The sequence below is a fragment of the Talpa occidentalis genome, unplaced genomic scaffold, assembly GCF_014898055.3.
Source record: "Talpa occidentalis isolate TD23 unplaced genomic scaffold, MPIMG_talOcc4v2.1, whole genome shotgun sequence".
Lineage (NCBI taxonomy): Eukaryota > Metazoa > Chordata > Mammalia > Eulipotyphla > Talpidae > Talpa > Talpa occidentalis.
In genome coordinates this window covers 101,922,642-101,945,477 of record NW_026555331.1, presented here as the reverse complement: position 1 = coordinate 101,945,477, position 22,836 = coordinate 101,922,642, and the positions used below count along the sequence as shown (strand labels likewise).

The following is a 22,836-nucleotide window of genomic DNA, read 5'->3' as shown; positions in this document are numbered from 1 at the left end:
GGTAAAGTTTCAGTTCTCACCTACTGAGGAGGGAAGTCTGGGGCGATTATCTGGGAAAAGGCCCGGGAATGTCACAAACTCAGTTTTTACACCAAACTGTAACAGCTGTGGAAGATCAATTTGTAAGTGTCTTTGTCCAATTTCCGGTGGCCCTTAATTTTCAATAATTTTGTCCAGTTTTTTTTTCTTTCTTTGCTGAGGGGCCTTCATGCCACCACTACTAGAATACTAGTAACATAAACATCAAATAATACTATTTTTATGACTTTTTAACCCCCACAGAAAAATATGTTTTGGAGAATTTTTCATGGTAGGTCATATAAAACCCAAACTATTTTTACTCTTGTAGATTATTCATTGAAAAGTGGCTATTTAGCCATTTTCCTGATAAGAAACATTGAGGCTATTTGTTTTTCCCATCTTTTCAAATCACGCCACAATGAACATCCTAAAGAGCTGTGCCTCACTAGACATAGTATCACCAATACCACAATTGTGAAGTGATAACACAGACAACCTTTTCAATTTATACTAAGTGACAGAGGAAGAATTTCTTAATATTTTACTTTAAGAGCCTGTTTCATAAGAGTTCTTTCAGACTTTTCTGCTAATATAAATATACACCTACACATGCTAATTTAATCAAAGCCATCAAGTAGTATCAGGGGTACAAGTCTTAACATTCCCTTATTCTTTGTAATTCCTCCATCATTGAATAGTGCCTACATACCATTGTAAATATACAGGCTATCTTATTTTAGTTTCATTATTAGGATAGTTGTTCACTGCCTCCCATCCAGATTAGTCACTTCAGTGTTCATCTCTGCTTTTCCTTTAATCTAGTTTGGTCAATGGAGAGTAACGGGTGTGAGAAAAGCTGTTTCTAGTCCTAGACTTGCCACTATGCAACACACTTTGTTATGAGTTTAGTCCTGAAGGAGAACAGAGACAAATGTCTATGGGTCAACACCAATCATTTCTCATCATTCCTATAGCCATGCCATTTGGACATAGCAAAGGAAACAAAAATATCCTTGAGAAACTTAGAAGCAGTTGCAAATTTTAGTAAGAGGAAGAAACTATGTTTCTACTAATGACTTCTTCAGAAACAGCAGAAGACTGAAATAGGTGCTTGTAAGAATGGATGAGAGAAATAAAATTAATACTAATGTTCAGAAACGGCCATTAAAAACTATCTGCCATTATAAAGGTCTAGATATGTTGGCCGCTACAGATGAATAATGAATTATGATAGTTCTCATCACTCAATTTCACTATCTCCATCTTCCTAGAGTGCAAAAGGTAAATAGCCATTGAACCAAATGTATTTACTGAAACTTGAAAGGAAAGAAATGGAAGTATTAAATATATATATATTTTTTCCAAATTACTTCTTTTTTCTCTTGCTTTCTTTGCTTAAAGTAATCTTTTAAGGTTAAAAGCAATTATCAAGAATGTTAGAAATGGGCCTCCCTGGTGGCGCAGGTGGTTGAGCATAGAGCTGTGAAGCTGCCCGCAGGCTCTGCGGTGTGGGTTCGATCCTGGCCAGCCAGCGAGAATCCCACATGGCAAAGCAGACCTCTCCTGTCTCGCCTGCTGCTCCCCTCAGTAATTGTATTTCAGTCAGTCTGCCTGTTCTGTTCCCCACTCTGTCTCTGGTGAAGAGTCGCCCCCTCCCACACATCTGGCCTGTACGCCGGTTCTTGTATAAATAAAAAATCTTAAAAAAAACAATGCTAGAAAATGCTGAAGGAAGTGTAATAATAGATGCAGATTCTAATTATGCCACTATACATTATGTAATTTCAAGAAAGGGACAACAGTTAATAAATGAACCCAAGATCCAATGGGAACACATCCATAATTTCTTTTTCTACTTCCCAATTGTTTTTAAATAAGAACTCTTATAAAACAAAGGGAAAGAGCGGTTTCCCAACATTCACTAGGCATGTCATATGTATTCCCTGTTTCTGTATTAAGTTATAATCTCTCAAAAAACAAAAGCTTTCTCTTATAGCTCCAAGTATAAAAGAAGTACTTAACAAACATTTGGTAAATAGTCAACTGTGTGTATATTAACATTCTGAACTATTCTCTCCTTTTTATTACCTAGCTTTCAGTTCAAATTAAAGAGACAAAGTTCTGTATATTCAACAACTGGCACAGAGCAAGTAAAATTTAATGTCATTCTGGGATTAACTTGAGTTTGTAATAGCAGCAGTATCTCAAAGAAACCAATTCACTTCTTGGTGTTAACACTCAATAAATCTAAAGAAAAATTCAAATTAAAGCAAAATGTGGATGGCTGCAGTGGCTTTTTGAGCTAACACTCTTCTTTCGGAAGAGAAAGCTGAAGGGTGCTCTTAATCACAGATTCTTTCACCTAAGTTATAGTTAAATATTAAAAATTAAGATTGCTTTTCTAGCAGAAACTATTTCCCCAAAATAATCCAAAATTTTGGAATGTTAGGATTTGACAAAATGAAGTGCCAAGCTTAAAAGAAAAATTAGTAGAAATACAAAAGCAAAGTGAAATTTTCATTCAAAAGGATAAATATCAATATTTCCATACAAAGATAAATTAAAGTCATCTAATTTTGCTCTCACCTAAAGCCCCTCTAAAATACAATAAAGATGTGTTTGTAATTTTATTTTTAAAGGCATTTATTTGCAAATGGGAGAAATATATGATTGTATATGAGAGAAATATATATTTGCAAATGAGAGAAAAGATGAATCTGGAAGCTATAAAACATAGAGTAATTGACTTAGCAGACCCAAAGAGACCAATCTCTAAATCAGCTGAGGAGAAAATAGAAAATCATTTCATGTACACAAAGTCTTCCAAAGGCTCATAAATTAGCAGTGTAAGGTACTTAAGGTGAAAGGAAATACAATATGGAGACTCAGACAATGTCAGGTCAGTATTCATTAGCTGATCTGTTAGTAAACTGTACTTACTTTTCTCATTTCTGTACTTTAACTTTGTTGGCGTTACTGATTATTTGCTTGATTTTTCATAATAATTCAACTCCTTATGCTTTGCATGGTAATATTTGTTCCTCAGCTTCCAACACATAGGATTGAAAAGTGGAGGATTTTCTGAAGAGAGTAAAGCATGCCTCCAAACAAAGAACAATGATATTATATGAGAAATGTGATTATTGAATACTAAGACAACGAATGCCTCCATCTGCTTCTCCCTTCCAATTATTCAGGCCTTTAGCATGGTCTTTACTTTCCAGGTGGAGGAGTCTTCTCCAGAGAATTGGACCAGGCTAAGAGGAAAGACATATTTATCAATGCCCTAAGCAATCCAGTCACTTGGCTAAGAAGCCTTCATATTTTTAGTTCTCCATTCTCAACAACGAGCTAATAACTCTGGGAAATGAGATGGCTGATAAAAGCCTACAACATGAAAGATAGATCAAAATAAATAATCAAACAGGTTAAAAAAATCTACTTGAAATAATGGAACTATTCAGGGTGAAGAAAATTAGTCATTAAAATTCTTGGAGACATAAGATAATGCTGTATGCATGAAAACAGAGTAAGACTGCTGTAGGAGAGTAAAATTCTAGAGGAAACAAAAGTGCTCTTGAAAATATAAACACAAAAGCAGAAATAAAAATTTCAATAGAAATAACATAAGATAAATTTGAGGGAATACCATGAAAAGCAGAGAAATGAAAAACAGAAAAATTTAAGAGAAGCTGATGGAGAGCATCTAAATGAGGGTAGTTCTGGAAAGAACAGCAACAAAATGGAGGGGGAAATAACACTAATGAAAAGTTTAGTATTTTCTAGAACTGAAAACTGTGAATTGCTGAACTAAATGGGGCGCTGAGAGCAGAACAAGTTAAATTAAAAATAGACTCATACCAAGACACATAATAGTGAAATTTCAGAACACTAGAGACAAAGACAAAAAAAATCACTCACATCAAGAATTAGGAACCAAAGTGGTTTTGAACTTTTCGGTGACAACATCATAAGACAGAAGATGATGAAATGCCTTAAAAAACATTTCCAGTCTAGATTTCTTGACCTACTAAACATAGAGCTTCCATATGATCCAGCGATTCCACTCCTAGGTATTTACCCAAAGGACACAGAAACATCAATTCCAAAGAGCACCTGCACCCCTGTGTTTATAGCAGCACTGTTTACAATAGCTAAGCTTTGGAAACAGCCCAAATGCCCAAAAATAGATGACTGGATCAAGAAGATGTGGTACATATACACCATGGAATATTACTCAGCATTCAAAAAAGAGAAACACATGCAATTTGCAGCAACATGGATGGCGCTGGAAGGGATCATGCTCAGCGAAATAAGCCAGAAAGAAAAAGAAAAATACCGGATGGTCTCACTCATAGCAGGAACCTAGAAAACTTAAATAAGGGACCAGGAAAAAGAATAATTATAAGAAAGAAAATATCAAAATCAACAAACATCTATGGACCAGAGACACTCTATGGGGGGGGGGTGGAGGGCGGGGAAAGGAGGGATTGGGGTCAAAATAAGGGGGTTGTAATTGTATGGGGAATATAAAAATAAAATTTAAATTAAAAAAAAATTTCCAGTCTAAAAGTTTTTACCCTGCCAAATTCTCAATCAAGTGTGAGGGTAGTTCAAAACAATTTTCAGACTTGCTTGTAAGATTTCACAAAATTAACCTATCACACACTTTTTCACATAAAAAAAAAGATATGCTACCCTCTGAACATGAAATAAAGAACAAAGTATAGAAAGTACGGATATGGAATACAGAAACTAGAAGATACAACCCAGGAGAAAAGCAAAGGTAATTCCTAGGAATATGGTGACAAGAATGTACCAGATATGGAGAAGAAATGAATCCATACTGGGAAAGTCAAGAGTTCCCAGAATGCATCTTCAAGAAAATGAAGTTGAGAAATTTAAATAAATCTACTTATAATTTTAAATGCTAGCAGAGTTTGGGTAACTGAATAGTGATAATTACTATATATTGAAAATAAAGCAAAAAATTATTAACTACAAGAAAATAAAAATACAGAAATAGGAAAAATGAGTGTTTACAAATGAATTAACCGATCAAATATAATTATGTTGGAAGAATTGAGGGATCACAAGTGTACATGACAGATATATATGTAGTGGTGTTATAGTGGGAAAAATGCTAAATCCTCATTTTCTAAAACCAAAAACTTAAAAATCAGCACCATAAGCATGTATTTTACTGATGTGGAGCTAAATGCCAAAAGTATGAGCTAAAAAGGTCAAAATAGTAGATATGTATATTCTCTTTAGTGTTAGGATTTAACTTACACAAAAGGGAATGTTTAATCAAACCTATTTACTGATCATAAAACTACTTCTACCAACCGCCATGTTTATCCAGTGTCAACCTAAAAAATTTATTTTCCTTACCTCACAAATTATCAATTCTACTCTGGAGCTCAATTTTTGGAGCTCATATCACTGACCTATAACCAAATACAATTCATATCAGAGTATTATGTTACACTAAATTGATACAGATCTCTCAAAGTAAAAATATTTTATAAGCTACTAGAATTAACTATCAGTTTGGAATATTTTATTCTTATTTCATATAATACTTAAGTTTTTGCTCACTTCTAATTATATCAGACTTCAAAAGATTTGAGCCAAAAATTACATGAAAGTAGAAAGCACTGCATTTAATAAGCACAAAAATGTATTTCTGATGAAGTAGAAATGGGAAATAAATTCTCTTCCCCAAAGTTATAATGCCATGTAGTCACATTTTACAGGCAAGAAAGGTCAAGTAAGAAAATAGGGGAACACAGGATCCAACTTACATAGGGAATCCTTGCATAGAATGCAGTAGTTCAATTAGAATCTTTCATCCTATGCATCCAGATGAAAAACCAGCATAGAATAATCTTAATAATTATTAACAAGTTTCAGGTTATAAAATCAAAGAGATGCTAACTGGTGAGAGCAGCGAATTATAGCACATCTCAAATGAACAGTATTTATTGGAAAAACTCTCGTAAGAAAGGTAAGGAACATAACATGCAATACATTCAAAGTGCTAAAAAAAGTAGATGCAATGAAATCTGAAAACTGGTATTAATTTGGTATTTTTCTCATTGCAAATTTCATCATGCCAAGGATAAACAACAGACACAACTGAATATCCTTTCCAGCCATTAATTTCTAAGAAGGCTTTCTAGTTAAGGGCTGATCTGGATACCATGTTTTAAGAATATTGGTAAAATATGGACTAAAAATATGATCATTTGTCTTTCATAAAATTTTAAAATATACATAAAAATATTGCTTGAAATATTGCAGAATGTTTTATAAGTTCTTTTAATATGATCCTTTTTTTGATTTAACATAATTTTCTTTATATGCTTTGGCTTGATAAAATTACACAAATGGTGTAGTTTACATTAGATTTAGTGATTCAAATATTTTTCTAGTCACCCAGCTGTCTCTTACCTGCACTCATTTTAACACAGGTAACCCCAGACAAAATCATGAGGTGATCAGGTCTGTCATTTTTCAATATGTTTAAACTGTCAGCAAAGTCCCAAATACTGCTTCATAATTCTATTACTTTGTCCCTTCTTGGGTCCTTTCCACTTTCCTTTTTCAAATATTTTATTACTCTAAATAGTCAGCAGATTATTTTGTCAGAAAGGAAAGGAGGTTTTCATTTAAGATGTACTGATATTTCCCTCTACTTGTAAAATTAAATACATCAGCACCATTAATTACCTCTTTTTCTCAAACTGTAGGAGAAAATACATCCCTCCTCCTCTATGAGGCTGCTACCTCACAGTCATCCTTCCATAACTTCAATATTTTTTCTTCATTTGATACTTCTGCATTTATACTACTGAGCCTGCTCAAGTCAACTCCTGTACTGTAAATTCTAACTCTCATGTTAATTATGACATCACCACCCACTTTTTCTAAAGCTTAAAATCTCAAAAGCATCTGATTCTTTTCCCTTTTCCCTAAATTCCAGGTGTCTAATTCTCCTTTAAATCTGTTTATTCTGCTTTATAAAAGTCTCATATACCTCCTCATCACAATTTCTACCCTCTAACATTTGGTTTAAGAGTTTTCATCTTCTCTTGCCTTCACAATTTTAAAAACCTCTTAACTGGTCTGCTAATCCCCAGTCTTTCCTCACCTTACTGCTCCATACTACACTGTGTCCAAAAAATATTCTAATGTACAGGGCTTAGCATCAGAAAAGCTATCAATACATCTTTAGAGATTCTTCTTTAAATATCTCAAATAAATAATGTTCCTAATTTGCTCTCACAATGCAGTAGCCCTGAATAAAATTTTAGTGACCTAATCACTAATTAACCTAGCAGGACAAAGGCTCATTTATTTTTAAAGAAAATAAAAATGAGCCTGTAGAATGGCCTGAAAGTGTTTTACGTGCTAAAAAGCAAATAAACATAAAACATGACTATAAAATCACTGCCATGTGTATTCTCAAATTTTGAATCCATCTGAAAACTAGACTTTTAGAATAATTTTCATTAACAGATTTTGCCCTTACAAAATACCCAGAATTCATAATGGATCCAGTGACAAACTGGTTCTTAAATTCAGCTCCGATGGAGATGACTGAAAAAAAAAAAAAAAAGCAATCTAAATGACTCAAAATTGGACTCTCTTATGCCTCATTGTTATCATGCATACCATCATCTCTGTCCTTCTACCACAGTCACCACCCTTACCTTCACACTAGTTCTCAACAATATTATCCAGAGTGTTAGAGGGATTATTTTAAGACATGAAACAGATTTTGTTACTCTTCTGCTAAAACTGTCCAAAGGCTTCCTGCTATACTTAAAAAAAAAAAAAATCCCAACTCTTGACTGTGGCCTACAAGAGCCTTTATGACCTTACATCCTACATGCCAGATTTCTCCTTCTCCAACTCTCTCCCCCTTCTCATCTCATCTCCAGTCACAGTGACCTTCCCTTCTGATCTTCAAACATGCCCAGTTTCTACCCGTATTTATTTATTTCTGTTCTTTGCTCAAAATGATCTTCCCAGATAGTCACATGCATACCTTTAATCTCATTTTTTTCTCAATATAAATGTCATCTCAACAGAAAGTGAATCCAACACCCAATCTCAACAGGTCCCTCCTTTGCACACACCCTCAATCACCCTCTCTCCGTTACTTTTATTTTCATAGTACTACCTGAAAGTATCTCTGCTTGTCTGCCTCCCCTCACTAGAAATCCACTCATTGTTCTATCTCCTCTAAGCAGGTGGCACAGTGTTTTCATAAGCAGCAGGCATTCAGATATTTATCAATAAATGCAACATTCTAACTTTTGAGATTTGAGCTCATATTTTCTGGCCTAATCTCTTTAAAGATGTTCCATTGAATCATAATCTCAACAAGCCAACAATTTATTACATTATTTCCTAAATATGTCTTGTCTCCTTTGTTTCCTATCTCAACTAATGGCACCCAGGCATTCCTGGCCAATGTCCTTTAGTCCCTCCTTTATTCCCTCCTGCTACCAAGACCTTTCAACTTAATATCTTGCATTATCTTTCAAATATATTCCCTTTTTTCTCTATTGCCACTGGCTCTGCCTTAGTTCATAAGCTCATCATATCACCCTAACTTCTAGCATCTCTATTTTCCTTATTTTATCTATTCCCAACACCACCACTAGAATAAGCTATTCAAATTCAATGTTTCTCCTGCGGGTAGTATCATTCACTGATTTCCCATCACTTACAAAATCCAAATTTTTTAATAAGGGCCTTGCATCTACCTGCCTCCTCCAGCTGTTTAAACGTCCCTTCTACTTAGTGGGCCCCTTTCAATTCCAGCTATACAGGGTCATTTACTATTTTCTAAATTCATTGGTTCAGCTACTGTAACTTTATCTTAATTGTTTCAAATGAAATCTTTCCTGACCCATCTTAGCACATTTAAAATTACAGCACTTACTGTAGTCAAACCTCATTATTTTCGGATCCTTATTTGTGAATTCATCTACTTGTTAAAATTTATTTTTAACCCCCAAATCAATACTGTATGTCTTTGGTCACATGTGGGCAAAAAATGTGCCTGCCATGTGTATCCCCAGCATAGATCTAACACAGTGCCTTCTTGTTCTAACTTCACACTGAAAATGAGTATCCTTCCTTTTCATGATCTATATAGGCCATGTTTTTCACATTTTTGTTCTTTTTCTTGGTAATTACTGTCTAAAATTGCCCTTGAATAGTGTTTAAGTGCTACCAAGTGTTCCTAAGTACAGAGAAGCTGATGATGTACCCTAGAGAGAATATGTCAGACGAGCTTCCTTCAGGCAGCAGTTACAGTACTGTTGGTTGTTCAATGTTTATGAATCACCAAATGTATTAAGGTATCCTTAAACACACATAAAACAAGGTTATATATTCACTGGTTAATGAAAACATGATGAGAGGCACATAGGAACCTAACCCTGCATCTTCCCTAGAAACAATGGTTCAGTATTCACTAATTCAGCTCCCAAAGAACATTTATAGAACATGACAAATAACAGAAATTGACTGTATTTTCTTTTACATGTCCATCTCCACCATAGAATCAGTGGGCCAAGAGCAGAACTGACATCGTATTTATTTTTTAACTCCAATTTTTGGTATTATGCTAAACACACAGCAATTAATGTGATTTTAAAGTTGTGTTTTTCATCATTGCAATGTCATTTGTTCTGTGCATTCAGACTTTATTTTTTATTGTCTTTTTTTCTGGGGAACACATTTGTGCATTTATATAGATTTTTTTCTGTTCTTAAATGCATTTCACATATAATATTTTGATTCCTAAAAATGGATAGGAATTGAGGATTCCCTCAAACCCTTCTGTTTTCATTCTCACTACCATCAACCAGCTTACCATCCTATTATTTCAAACTAAGATTGTTGCTGTCTTTTTCCTATTCTTTAATGTCTTCAGTCATTTCTGCCTTCAATTTCTCCTGTTCTTAATCTTTTGCTATATTAATTGGACATAATTTACATATCTATAATTTTGGAGTTGGGTTGCATTTTTACTCTTCCCTATGTGCCCATGTTTCACATACCATTCACCAAACCTCAGGGGCCAGTGCCCTCTCCCCTACTCCTTTCCCTATCTTCTGGTAACCTCCCTCCCATTACCTCTGGTAACCAGCATATTTTTTACAGTTTAAGAACTGTATTTTTTACAGTTTAAGAACTGTATTTTTTACAGTTTAAGAACTATTTTGCTTAGCCAGTATATGCCTTGTGGTTATTAACATTTCACAGATAAGTGAAACCATCTAATACATCTATCTATTGTCCCCAAATACATCTATGGCTGATATGCCTTATGTTTCTTGTGAATATTTCATGATCCTTTGTATTTCTGTGGGATCTGCTGTCATTTCAAATTTTTTTAAATTTTGATTCTTTTTATTTGGGTTTTCTCTCTTTTTGTTTTTTCTTTCTTTTTGTTTTTGTGATGAGTTTCTGACTTATGTCACTTAGCACAATCACCTCAAGGTCCACCCACTTTGTCCCCAAAAGATCATCTTTTGTAATAGCCAAGCAGTATTCCATTGAGAATTTCTTTATACAAATATCTGTTGTTGGGCACTAAGATTGGCTCTATGACTAATGCTGCTATGAATAAAGGAGTGCATCATCTTCTATTAGTGTTTTTATATCATTTGGGTAAATGCCTAGCAGAGATATTTGCTGATCATATAGTATTTACAATTTTTTAAAAAGGAATTTCTATCCATTTTCCAGAAAGGCTGCACCAAACTGCCTTCCTACCACCAACAGTGGATGAGTGTTCCTTTTTCTCTATATCCTCACCAATGTTTGCTTCCATTCTTTTTGATGGAGGCCATTCTGATGGGGTGAGATAGATCTCATTGTGGTTTTAATTTGCACTCCCTTTATAATAAGTGACGTTGAACTTTTTTTTTTAAACATTTTTTCATTTGCTTGTAGGTCATGATTGTCTTCTTTGGGAAAGTGTCTATTAAGGTCTTTTGCTCATTTTTTATTTTATTGTTTTTTTTTTTGTTTTTGGACTGTATTTTATATATTTTTGGAATTAACCCTTTGTCAGACATAGGATGGGTAAGTATCTTCTCCCAGTCATGAGGATAACTTTTTGTTTTTGTGATGAGTTTCTGCTGAAGCATAAAAGCTTGAGTTTGATGCTGTCCCACTTGTTTAATCTTTGCTTTTGTTTCCTTTGCTACTGGGATTGTGTCCCCAAATACATCTATGGCTGATATGCCTTATGTTTCTTGTGAGTATTTCATGATCCTTTGTATTTCTGTGGGATCTGCTGTCATTTCAAAATTTTTTAAATTTTGATTCTTTTTATTTGGGTTTTCTCTCTTCTGAGTGAGCCTATCTAACAGCCTGTCAATTTTATTTGTTCAAAGATTCAGCTCTTGGTTTCACTGATCTTTTGAACTATCTTTTTGTTTTCTATTCCATTTATTTCTGCTCTATTTTTATTATTTCCTTTCTTCCACTGGTTTTGGGATTCAAGTGCTCTTCTTTATCTAATTTATTCAGTTGTAGAGTTATATTTTTATTTGGTATTTTTCTTGTTTTCTTTTTTTGATGTGAGCTTTCAGAGTTATGTAATTCTCTCTTAGTATTTCTTTTAGAGCATCCCAAAGGATCTGGCAGCATATCTATTTTCATTGTATCCAAATAATTTTAAATTTCTCCTTTGTTTTCATCATGATCCAAGAGTTATTCAAAATCATGGTTATTTATTCTTCACATTTTAGCTTATTCTGAGATTCTTTGGGGGGGGTTAATTTCTAGCTTTATATCTATAATTTGAGAATATGCTTGATATAATTTTTATATTCACATATTTTCTGAGACATGGTTTGTGTCCCAGCATATGATCTGTTCTTGAGAATGTTCCATGTGCACTTGGGAAAAAATGTATTCACTTCTTTTCTGATGGGAGGTTCTGTAAATGTCTATTTAGTCTTTCTGGTTCAATGCTTCATTTAAAGCCTTTATTTTCTCGTTAACTTTCTGTCAGGATTATTTTTTAGCTAAAGCGGTGTGGTGAGGTCTCCAACAATAACTGTGTTTTTGTCAATATGTTGTTTTAGGTCTCTTAATAGTTGCTTTAAATAACTAGGTGGCCTGTGTTAGGTGTATAAATATTAATGACAGTTACATTTTCTTGATGAGCTGTTCCCTTGATCATTATGTAGTAATGATCTTAGTACCTGATAACCTTATGGCTGAAATTTGAGAATAGCAGTTCTTGATTTTCTCTGAGTTATTGGCTTGAAGCACCTTGTTTCATTCTTTCATTTAATTTTGTGTTTGTATTAAGGTTCTTAGTTTTTTTTTTTTTTTTTTGCTTGTTTGTTTTCTTTCTTTAGATTTTAAGTGAGTTTCTTGTAAGCAAAGTAAAGATGGCCAAAATGTTTGACCTTATTTGTCATTCTGTGCCTTTTAATTGGTGAATTAAGACCATTCACAGGGTGATGATTGATATGTGAAGCTTTTGTTTTTTAATTGTTCTATCCTTCTGTTGTTTCCTTTTCCATTTGCTTCTTTTCATTGGATTTCTTTTGCTGGTGATTCTCTCAGCTTCTTCGTTTCTCCCTCTGTGTGCCTCTGTTCCATGTTTTTCCTTAGTGGTTACCATAAGGGTAATAACAAACTTACTATGCCTAAAAGTAGCCTTTACAAGCTGGTATCAACTCACTAACATTTAACTGTACAGATTCTGACCTTTTCTTCCTCCCCTTTATTGTTTTTTGTTGACTCATAATAATCATGTTCATACTTCTGATTGTGTATTCCTGTTGTTACTTGTTCAGGGTTTTATATTTTGGTTTTTCTTGTAAAAGAATTCCGTTCAACATGTACTGTAGGGCAGGTATGGTGGTGGTAAACTCCATTAGTTTGTCTGAGAAAGTATTTATTTCACCTTCATATTTAATTTTACAGGATAGAGTCTTCTTGACTGGCAATTCTTGTCTTTTAGGATAGTGAACACTTACATTCCCTTCTTGCCTGGAAGGTAACTGGATAAAATATGATGAAAGCCTGACTTGGATGTCTTCTTAAGTTACCTTATTTTTTCCCCTAACTACCTTTAATATTTCTCTTTGATAACTTAAAGCGTTTTAGTGTAGACTCTTTTTGAATTTAGAAATTTGGGTGGGGTGCTCTTTCTGCTTCTTAGACATCCATGCTTTTTTCTTTCCTTAGGTTCAAAAAGTTCTCAACTATTATTTGAAGAGGGTCTCTGCTCCCTTCACCTTCTGGAATTCCCACTATCCTTATGTTTCCTCTTCTAATTGAGTCTCATATTTCTCATTGCATTTCTTCATTATCTTTAAATCTGGTTTCTGTTCTTCCAACTGGTGATCTGTACATTAGTCTTCTATTTCTGAAATCTCTCTCCTGCCAGCTTAATTCTATTTAAAACACTTTCCATATCTGTCTTCATTTCATCCAGTCTCTTTGTTTCCTTTTAACATCAATCTCTGTAGTGATGAACTTTTTTTGTTCTTATATAGCCTTTCTAAGATCCTGGACCTGCCTATCAGAATCTGACTGGCCTTCTGGAAACTCATTTAGCACTTTTAATATTGTTATTTTTAAGTCTTTATTAGAGACATCCTTTATATGTCTCCAAACTTCTGTTTTTCTCCTTTTGCTTTCCCATCTTGTGTTCCGAAGTTTCTTGCTTCCTAGGTATGCGTGTTGCCTTATTTGCATTTCTTACAATCAGGGTGCTATGGAATTATTTTTGTTTCTCTTCTTTAATTACCTTGGAGGTAGGTGGTTGCAGGAGGGGAGACTGGGGCTTATACTTGTTCTCAGTCTTGGTAAGAAGTGAGGGCTGTTTCAGGCTCTCCTCCCTCTAAAGGAAGCTCCATTCAATGCTGCTTTTATCCTGACTTCCCACCCCACTTTCTTGCTGTTCCATTCTTCAATGGATCATATTCCATCATGCTTGAGTCACCTGGCAATGGGGGCTAGGTATGGTCTGCAGGGCAGAGGCCATGGGACTCAAGTTGCTCTGCACCACCAGGCAGGGGGCATCCTGCCTGGCAATGGTCACCATCAACACCACTGGGCAAGGGACCCAAGCTGCAAGGAGTTGTATCTTGCTCAGCTGAATCTTTCCAAGGGCGTGGGGAGATATCTCTCCCACCTGTTCTGCCCATTGCTTACTGAGGGGGCAACTGAGCATGGAGCTGCTCTGCTTGGAGTCTCTTTATTCTCTTTCCACTGGTAGGCAAGTGGGAGGAGTTTTCTTGGCCAGTGCCAGTCTCAGAACTCCCAAGGACAATGGTCAATCCTGTGTGCACTCCCTTTCCAAAAAGTCCCTCTGGTAAAATTTGCCAAACCTGCTAGGGCAGTGGGTAGCCATACCCCAGTCTGTTCTGCAGGCCCAAATATCCACCACGTTGGCTGAGATCCTCTTCACTTCCTTCCTTCACCTCAGCAAGCCATCAACCTTAGTGTAAGACCTCCATGGGAAGGTGTTGAAACATGTCAGTGAACCTCTAAGTCTTCCATTGAGCAATTTTTTTAATAGTTGTATTTACGGAAGAACATGACCCAGATCTCTCTATTCGACCATGTTGGTACATTTCAACTTTACGGTAAGAGCCCCACATTACTCCCCAGCACAGAAGGGCCTGGCTTTCATCACTGCCTCTTCACCTCTTTAATAGCCAACGATCATGTTCTTAAGTTCAAACTTAAAAATCACATTTAAGTGAAAAGGGAACTATAGTGATTTACTTTTCATCAGGTCAATCAGTTCTCATGGACTTAGATCTAAAAACTATTAGATAAGTTTCTAGTCAAAAATGGAAGATGAAGCATACACATTTCCTCCTTCCTAAGTGCCAATTAAGTGACATAAAAGTTACTTTATAAAAAAGAGAAACAGAGTAGCAAACCAGAAATTTTAGAAAATTCTAGAATTTAGAAAGCATATGAATGAAGCTAATCAGAAAACAATTTCATCATTACAAAATGAATGCTAGAAATGCTAATTAAAATACAAAAAAAAAAAAAGTCCTCTCAAATAAAAATCAAGTCCCCAGAAAATCTCCATGAGCTAACATGAAGGGGGCTGCTCTGGGGTGTTTGTATATTTCAATACCTAGTTCAGAGACAGCAGTTTATGTCTTAGTCTGTTCAAGATGGAGATTTACTACTTACTCCCTCCATATAAAGCTATGACCTTAAAGGACTCCCAGACTATTAAATAGTGAACTAGCAAAGATGTGCCGCTGGCCATGGATTAACCTTTCTTAGCTTGGGCTCCGTATTAGAAGGGAAATTATCACCAATCACCGGACTACTTTAAACAATTCAGGGTTCAAATATTCCTTCCTAGATCAGAAAACTCCAAACAGAAAAATTACAAAGGTACCAAAGAAAAGCCTTACCAAATCTTTGCTGGAAGAATACACCCTCCAACAAGACTGCACAGAACTCCTTGAATAAAACCCAGCCAAGCATGAGCTCACAATTCAAGAACTATAGAACACTGATGAGGAATAAAAAGGAGTAACTGAAAACACAAAACAGTAACACTGTCATAAAGGAAAGTGGATAAAGACAAATAAATAAATGTTGTAATCTAAGACATTAGAGGTAAGCCCGGTTCTTCCCAAGTGATTTTCTCTGGGTCTCCCTGGAGAAGTATATGTATGCTCAAATATTCTTTCTTGTATAGTAATGTCAATAGTTACTGTGTAAATTTAAGAAGTAACTTGTTTCTCTAAGACACAAGGCATGATTTAAAAAATTACAATACTCTCACCCAGGATAAGTTCAGTTCCCTTCCCAAGAAGCATCTCAAATGTGACAGAGCATGTTTGCTGCCCCAAAAGCTGTGGTAGAGAACAGAGGCACTAAACATTAAGTAATGTCCAGGTCAGTGTAAGAAGTATCCATGGCAGTATATAATGTTGCCAAAAATGTCAAGTACAAATTGGTAAGAAATACTTTACTGACAGAACTATATTTGAAACCGTTGTTAAGTGATTAACCATATGAAGACCAGGAACTGAAACTTCTAACATTCATTGTACAATCATTTATTTATATTATTTTAACTCTTGATCATGTAACATTAACCTTTTTAAAGTTTAATTAAAATATTTTTTTCATAAATAAGTAATGGAGAGCTGCCCTACTTATTAGTCAACATAAATCATTCCTTCCATAATGAACTGGATTGTTCAGAGCACCAAGGATAAAAACAGTGTATTTCATTACTCTGGAATTCCCAGACACTAGGAGAATTTTCTCTTCAAATACTTAAGGATTTCTTGGCTAAAATATCTCCTAAATCAAAACAGGCTTACTGCTATTGGTTGCATGCTCATGCAGTATGGATCTGACACCTTTTATTCTGACGCAGCAACTGGAATACCAACCCTTTCCATTGCTGACAACAAACCGGAAGGAGTCAAGACTCAAAACATCACATTCATTTAATGTATATGAAATGGTAGGGTAGGATAGCTCTGTAGTGAAGTTTAAGAATACATCACTTAGTAAACTAAAGTATGTTGTTAACAAATGATCTGTCAATGAGGCAGATTATTTTAAAGATCTATTAATGAAATACTTTCACAGATAAAAATGGAAGATGAAGATATAAATGATGGGTACTAGAAATAGTCAGGAAGTATCTACTAAAAAGAAAACCTGCATTTATTGCAGAACTTTGCCTCTCAAAGATGACAAAGTCTTTACACACACACTCCTTGGATTCGCCACATCCTGACTACTACAGAGGACTTGCCTCTGTAATTTTGCTCTCTATATAACATAGTATCCACAGGCATACTCCATTAATATTTATTTTACTAAAAAGCATAAATGTCAAATTGTAGTTTTAAGGGAAAACTACAAGTTTAAGGAAAAAATAAACTTGTTCATTGAAAACATGCCCCTTTCAATTTTAATCAATTTTTATCTTTACATTTCAGTGAATTATTTAACTAACAATGCCCATAAGCCAAAACAGAAATCATTACTTTCCTGTTTCATTCTAGAATTTCAATGTTTTTCACTTACAAAACTGTTTTCTATGTGGTTGTTATATGGAGGACAGTCGTTACTATAAGCAGAGATAAAGTTATTCTAAAAGAACTCCTAGATTTCCCCCCTTTAAAGTGAGCATTTTACTCAAACATCTTGTATATAGAAAAACAAGCTGGGTTGACATATGGTCAGAAAAAATCTTGAATTAAAAAATTAGAACATATTCAAATAACAATATTCAGTCCACTACTGAGCTAGTTCTTGAGTTCAGGAAAAAAACCTGGACTCAAAAAAACAAGATGGCTTCATTAGTGCCTTCTACAAACTTTCAATGAAGACCTTATATCTACTCTTTTTTTATATAGTTATTATACTGACTTGCAGAATATAGTCTTTTTTTATTTTTTTGTTTTATATAATCTTACATCATTTTTCATTTTTGCACAATGTATGCATTTTCATTTTGCTTATATTCCCCATACAATTGCAACCCCCCCTTATTTTGACCCTAAACCTTCTGCTTCTCTGCCTCTCCCCCACCCCCCCGTAGTGTGTCTCTGTTTTATAGTTGCTTGTTGATTTTGATTTTTACTTTGTATTAATTAGTCTTTTTCCTAGTCCCTTATTTAGGTTTTCTAAATTCCTGCTATGAGTGAGACCATTCAGTATTTTTCTTTTTCTTTCTGACTTATTTCACTGAGCATGATCCCTTCTAGCTCCATCCATGTTGCTGCAAACTGCATGTGTGTTTATCTTTTTTGATTGCTAAGTAATATTCCATTGTGTATATGTACCACATCTTCTTGATCCAGTCATCTATTTTGGGGCATTTGGGTTGTTTCCATAGTTTAGCTATTGTAAATAGTGCTGCAATAAACATAGGGGTGCAGGTGCCCTTTGGAATTAATGTTTCTGTGTCATTTGGGTAAATACCTAGGAGTGGAATTGCTGGATCATATGGAAGCTCTATCTTTAGTAGGTCAAGAAATCTCCATACAGGAAACTGGTTGGACCAGTTTGCACTCCCACCAGCAATGCAAGAGAGTTCCTTTTTCTCCACAACCTCACCAATATTTGTTGTTGCTAGTTTTTTTTCCCAAAGATTGATTTATTTATACAAGCACTGGGGTACAGGCCAGAGGCATGGGAGGTTGAGAGAATCCACCAGAGACAGAGCAGGGAGCAGAACAGGTAGAAGGAATGAGGGGAGCAATGGGCAAAACAGCAGAGGTCTGCCGCGCCATGTGGGAATCTCCCTGGCAGACCGGGAATCTAACTGGCGCCACGGAGGCTGCAGACAACTTCACAGCACTGCGCTCAACCCGCTGCGCCACCAGGGAGGCCCCCTGTTGCTAGTTTTTTTAATATGTGCCATTTTCACTGCTGTAAGATGGTATCTCACTGTAGTTTTGATTTGCATTTCCCTGATTACCAGTCTACTCTTACAAACTCTTCCCAAAAAACTTTAGAAGGATGCTACCAAAAACATTTTATGAGGTCTACATTAGCTTAATACCAGAACCAGACAAGGGCATCACACACAAAAAAAGTGAAAACCATATGCCTGATGAAGATAAAAAATATCTCAATAAAACCCCAGCAGACCAAATTCAACAACATATTAAAAGGCTCATACATGACGACTAAGTGGGATTTATTATGCCAGGGAGGCAGGATGGTTCAGTATTTGCAAAACAATGTAATATACCACATCAACAAAGGGATTAAAAATGTTTCCCAATAGATGCAGAAAAAGCATTTCACAAGATTCAACATCCATTTATAATAAAAACCCTCAAAATGGGGATAGAAGGAACATAGCATATGACAAACATATAGCCAACCTCATACTCAAAAGGTGAAAAACTGAAAGTCTTTAAGATCAGGAACAAGACAAGAACATCTTGTTAAACATAGTATCAGAAGTCATGGTCAGAGCAATTAGGCAAGAAGAAGAAACTAAAGGAATCCAAACTGGAAAAGAAAGAAAGCTATCATTATTTGCAGACAATATAATATATATAAAACACACAGAAGACTACACTGAAAATCTATTAAAACAATAAATCAGGCTACATAAATATTTAAAAAAAAAAACACCTTGCATTTCTACACACAAAATGAAATAGAAGAGATAGAAATCAAGAAAACAATCCATTTTATAATCTCATCAAAAATAATTAAGTACCAGGAATAAAGTTCAAGTAGGTGAAAGATTTGTACAATGAAAAATATAAGATGCTTTTTACAGAGAAAACACAAGAAATAGAAAGATACCCCATGTTTATGGATTGGAAGAATTAACACTGTTAAAATGACTGTCTAACCAACACAATATAAAGATTCAATGCAATCCTTATCAAAATTCCAAAGATGGAGAAATACAACAAGTATTACTAAAATTTGAAAGGAACCAAAACGGACCTCAAATAACCAAAGCAATCCTAACAATAAATAAGAATGGAGAAATCATGTGCCTCAATGTCAAACTATGCTACAAAGAGATAGTAATCAAAACTGTATGGCATGGGGGGGGAACAGGCATATAGATCTATGAACTAGAACTAAGATTCCAGAAATAAATCTACACACATGGAAATTTAATTTATGACACAGGGGCCAAAAGCATATATAGGAGAAAGGAAAGTCTCTTCAACAAAATGTTGTCAGGAAAAGTAAACAGCAACATGCAAAAGAATGAAACTAGACCACTATCTAACAATATACACAAAAATTAATGCAAAACGGATTAAGAACTTGGATGGAAACCATGAAATACATAGAAAAAATCATAGATGACAGACTCCTCAACATTGGCCTTAGAGATGCATTTGGGGTCTCAACTCTAATAGCAAGGGAAACAAAAGGAAAAATTACATTAATATTACTATATCAAATTAAAAAGCTTCTGCATCTGCACAACAAAAGAAGCTATCAATAAAGTGAAAAGACTTCCTCCTAAAAAGCAGAAAATATTTGCACAACAAACATGCCACATGGGGTTAATATCCAAGATATGAAAGAACTCATACAACTCAACAACAAAACAAAAATAACCCAATCAAAAAATGGACAGATCTGAATGACACTTCTCCAAAGAAGATATACAGATGATCAAAAGGCAAGGGAAAATATGCTTATCATCACTAATTATTAAGGCAAAGCCAATCAAAACCACACTGCATTATCACCTCATACTTGTGAGAATGCCCCGTATCAAAAACCAGAAACAAGTTTTGGTGAGGGTGTGGAGAAAAAGGAATCTACTCCACTGTTGGTAAGAATGAAATCAGTTTAGCCTCTATGGAAAACAGTACAAAGATTCCTTTAAAAATTAAAATTAGATCTACCATGATTCAGCAATTCTATACCTAGTTATCTGCTGGAAGAATATAAAAATACTAACCTTAAAAGACAGATGTACCTGTATGTTCACTGCAGCACTATATACAATTGCCAACCTAAAGAAACAACCTAAGTACTTGCTGATGTGGGTAAAGAAGATGAGGTGTATATACACAATGGAGTGCTATTCAGCAATTAAAAAAATAAAAAGATAAAGTTTTGACATTTGTGACCACATGGATGGAAATGAAGGGGCATATGCTAAGCAAGGTAAGTCAGAAGGAGAAACAAATACCAGATGTTTTCACTCATAATGTGGAATCAAAAGAAATAAAGCAAAGGAAACAGACAAAACTAAACCAAAACAAACCCTCTGATCCTAGATTGGGCAAAGAGTGAAGGGAACTGTGATGGAGAGTTATTGGCACTCTGCTGGTCGATGTGGTATGGCAACACACATCTGAGGAGATATGAACCTATACTCATAAAACATACACATTGTTGTAAATCAATGTTAACCCAATTTAAGAAACCTCAAGAATTAAATTAATGAAAGGAAACACAAGATATATGACTTAGAAACAAGTCACGCTAGAGAAGATGGGTGGAAATATTTGTCTAATCAGAGTGCCTAAAATATACCCTTAGGATAAGAACACTATCGACAAATAAAACAGTAATAATCAAATGTGTTGTGAACTGTTAGAAGAAAACATATTAACATAAACATAAGTATTTGGTCAAACCTAGAAAAAAAGCAAGCAATTGACCCAGGTCAGAAAGGATGACCTATGACTTATACTTTCTGATAATAAAAATGAAGTCACTTACTTATATCTCCCCACAACTTCTAACATTATTTTAAGTATTTCTCACGTAGTAGAATATTTATTTTAATAGTTTTTTTATATTCCTGTTATTTTCTTTACTACAACTATCTTGATTTTCTGAGCTCCCCTTTTACTTTTTTATAGTTCTTCTGCTCCTCCCCTCACAACAGTCACACATGCTCATCCATCACCATTTCTGTAAATACCCTTCTTTTTCGAGTTAACAGTACATAATGTAAGGATGAATGAAATTTGACCTACTAATTAATACCCAAGTGAGAGGCCTCCAAAGATTTTTTTCATCCTTTAAGGAGTCAAATGTAACTGAGAACAATCTGGTTAAATCTATGGAATATACAATTTAGTAAAAAAAAAAAAATAAGAATCTAATTGAATCTTTTAAACAATCAGTACTTATTTTAGAAAAAAGATGTCCAAGCCCAGGAACTGGGCTTTTCCTGGGAATACACTGAAAACTTCAAAATAACCTCTATATGTCATTTGGTAGATCACAGTGATTTCTCAATTTCCAGACATTCATTTTTATTCTCCATCCCTGTCACATCTGTCTTTCAAGTTCTCAGAGTTTCACCTTTAAATTATCACTTCAGGTCTCCTGCTACTGTTCTCTTCTTCACTGTAATCTGCTCAGAATAAAGTTATCACACAGATCATGCTAAAATATCATCTTAATAACAGTACTGTACTAGGAAATTTTATGGTTTCTGTCATGTGTAAATGTTTACATTTCTCTTTTTAAAACCCAGCTTTCCATTTATTCAACCTAATTGCTCTATTCCTTAATACAAACTCTGCTCTGTTCTCATTGATTTTTTACTCCCTATATATGAAACCACACTTCTCACTCCCATGCAAATGCCTTCACTCATGTTGTCCACCCAACAGTATGCTTTTTTTCTTGGCTATTCAATACCTAATCAATTTATGACCTACTTCTTGCTTCTTTAAAATCAATGCTTTAGAGCTAAAAGAAATCTTAGGAATCATCTCAAAGTTAATTCAATAAAAATGAGTTACAACTCTCTCCCTATAGATGAGATTTTTTTCCCCTAAACTCTTTTAGAACTTACAGTCTGCTGCACATGATGAAACACCATTTATATGCTAATTTGTGTTGTTTTCTAATTTGTTCAATAATAAATATTAAACACAGCCTATGATCATGGGACAATGCTTGGCTGATACAAATACACAACTTCTTTCTTAAAGTAAGTATATAAAGTAACTCTTTTATTATGTGAAATTCCAGCACAGATATCTACCTACACTGAGATTTACTTCTTGGTGAATATTCCTACTTAAGTGTCACAAATTATAAGTTGTTCCTTTTGGAGCTATTTTGGGAGACAACTGCAGGTTTGGAAGATAAAAAAGAAAGGAAATAAAGAGACTGAAAAGTAGGAGTAAAAGATATTTGCAGAACACTCCTAGATGAGACAGAAGCAAAGAAAAAGCAAATTCTAGCCTCCAATCTAGAGTCACAGAGTCTGTTAGAAAGAAGGGAAAAGAGATGAGAAGGAGACAGAGCCAAGTAAGTGTTCCATTATGTTATGTTCTGATGAGT

The 22,836-nt window shown here is 34.7% G+C and overlaps 1 protein-coding gene across 8 annotated transcripts in view; it reads right to left on the bottom strand.

Moving 5' to 3' along the window:
* Positions 1-22,836, bottom strand: part of PALS2 (protein associated with LIN7 2, MAGUK p55 family member) — an 80,681-nt gene that overhangs the window by 47,828 nt on the left and 10,017 nt on the right. Inside the window, exons 1-2 of one of the 8 annotated variants that reach the window (XM_037509300.2) lie at positions 15,468-15,506; positions 2,962-3,122 (exon numbers count right to left, since the gene is read on the bottom strand). The exons of 2 other annotated variants lie outside the window; for them this stretch is intronic. Coding sequence is in view for 2 of the 6 variants with exons in the window: in XM_037509281.2 (XP_037365178.1) it covers positions 15,468-15,540 (73 nt within the window). In the remaining 4 variants the exon portion in view is untranslated. Of the gene's footprint in view, positions 1-2,961; positions 3,123-6,756; positions 6,931-7,558; positions 7,627-15,467; positions 15,545-22,836 lie in introns of those variants that run through there. 5 more of the 8 variants (XM_054692426.1, XM_037509310.2, XM_037509281.2 and 2 more) reach the window with 5 other exon arrangements.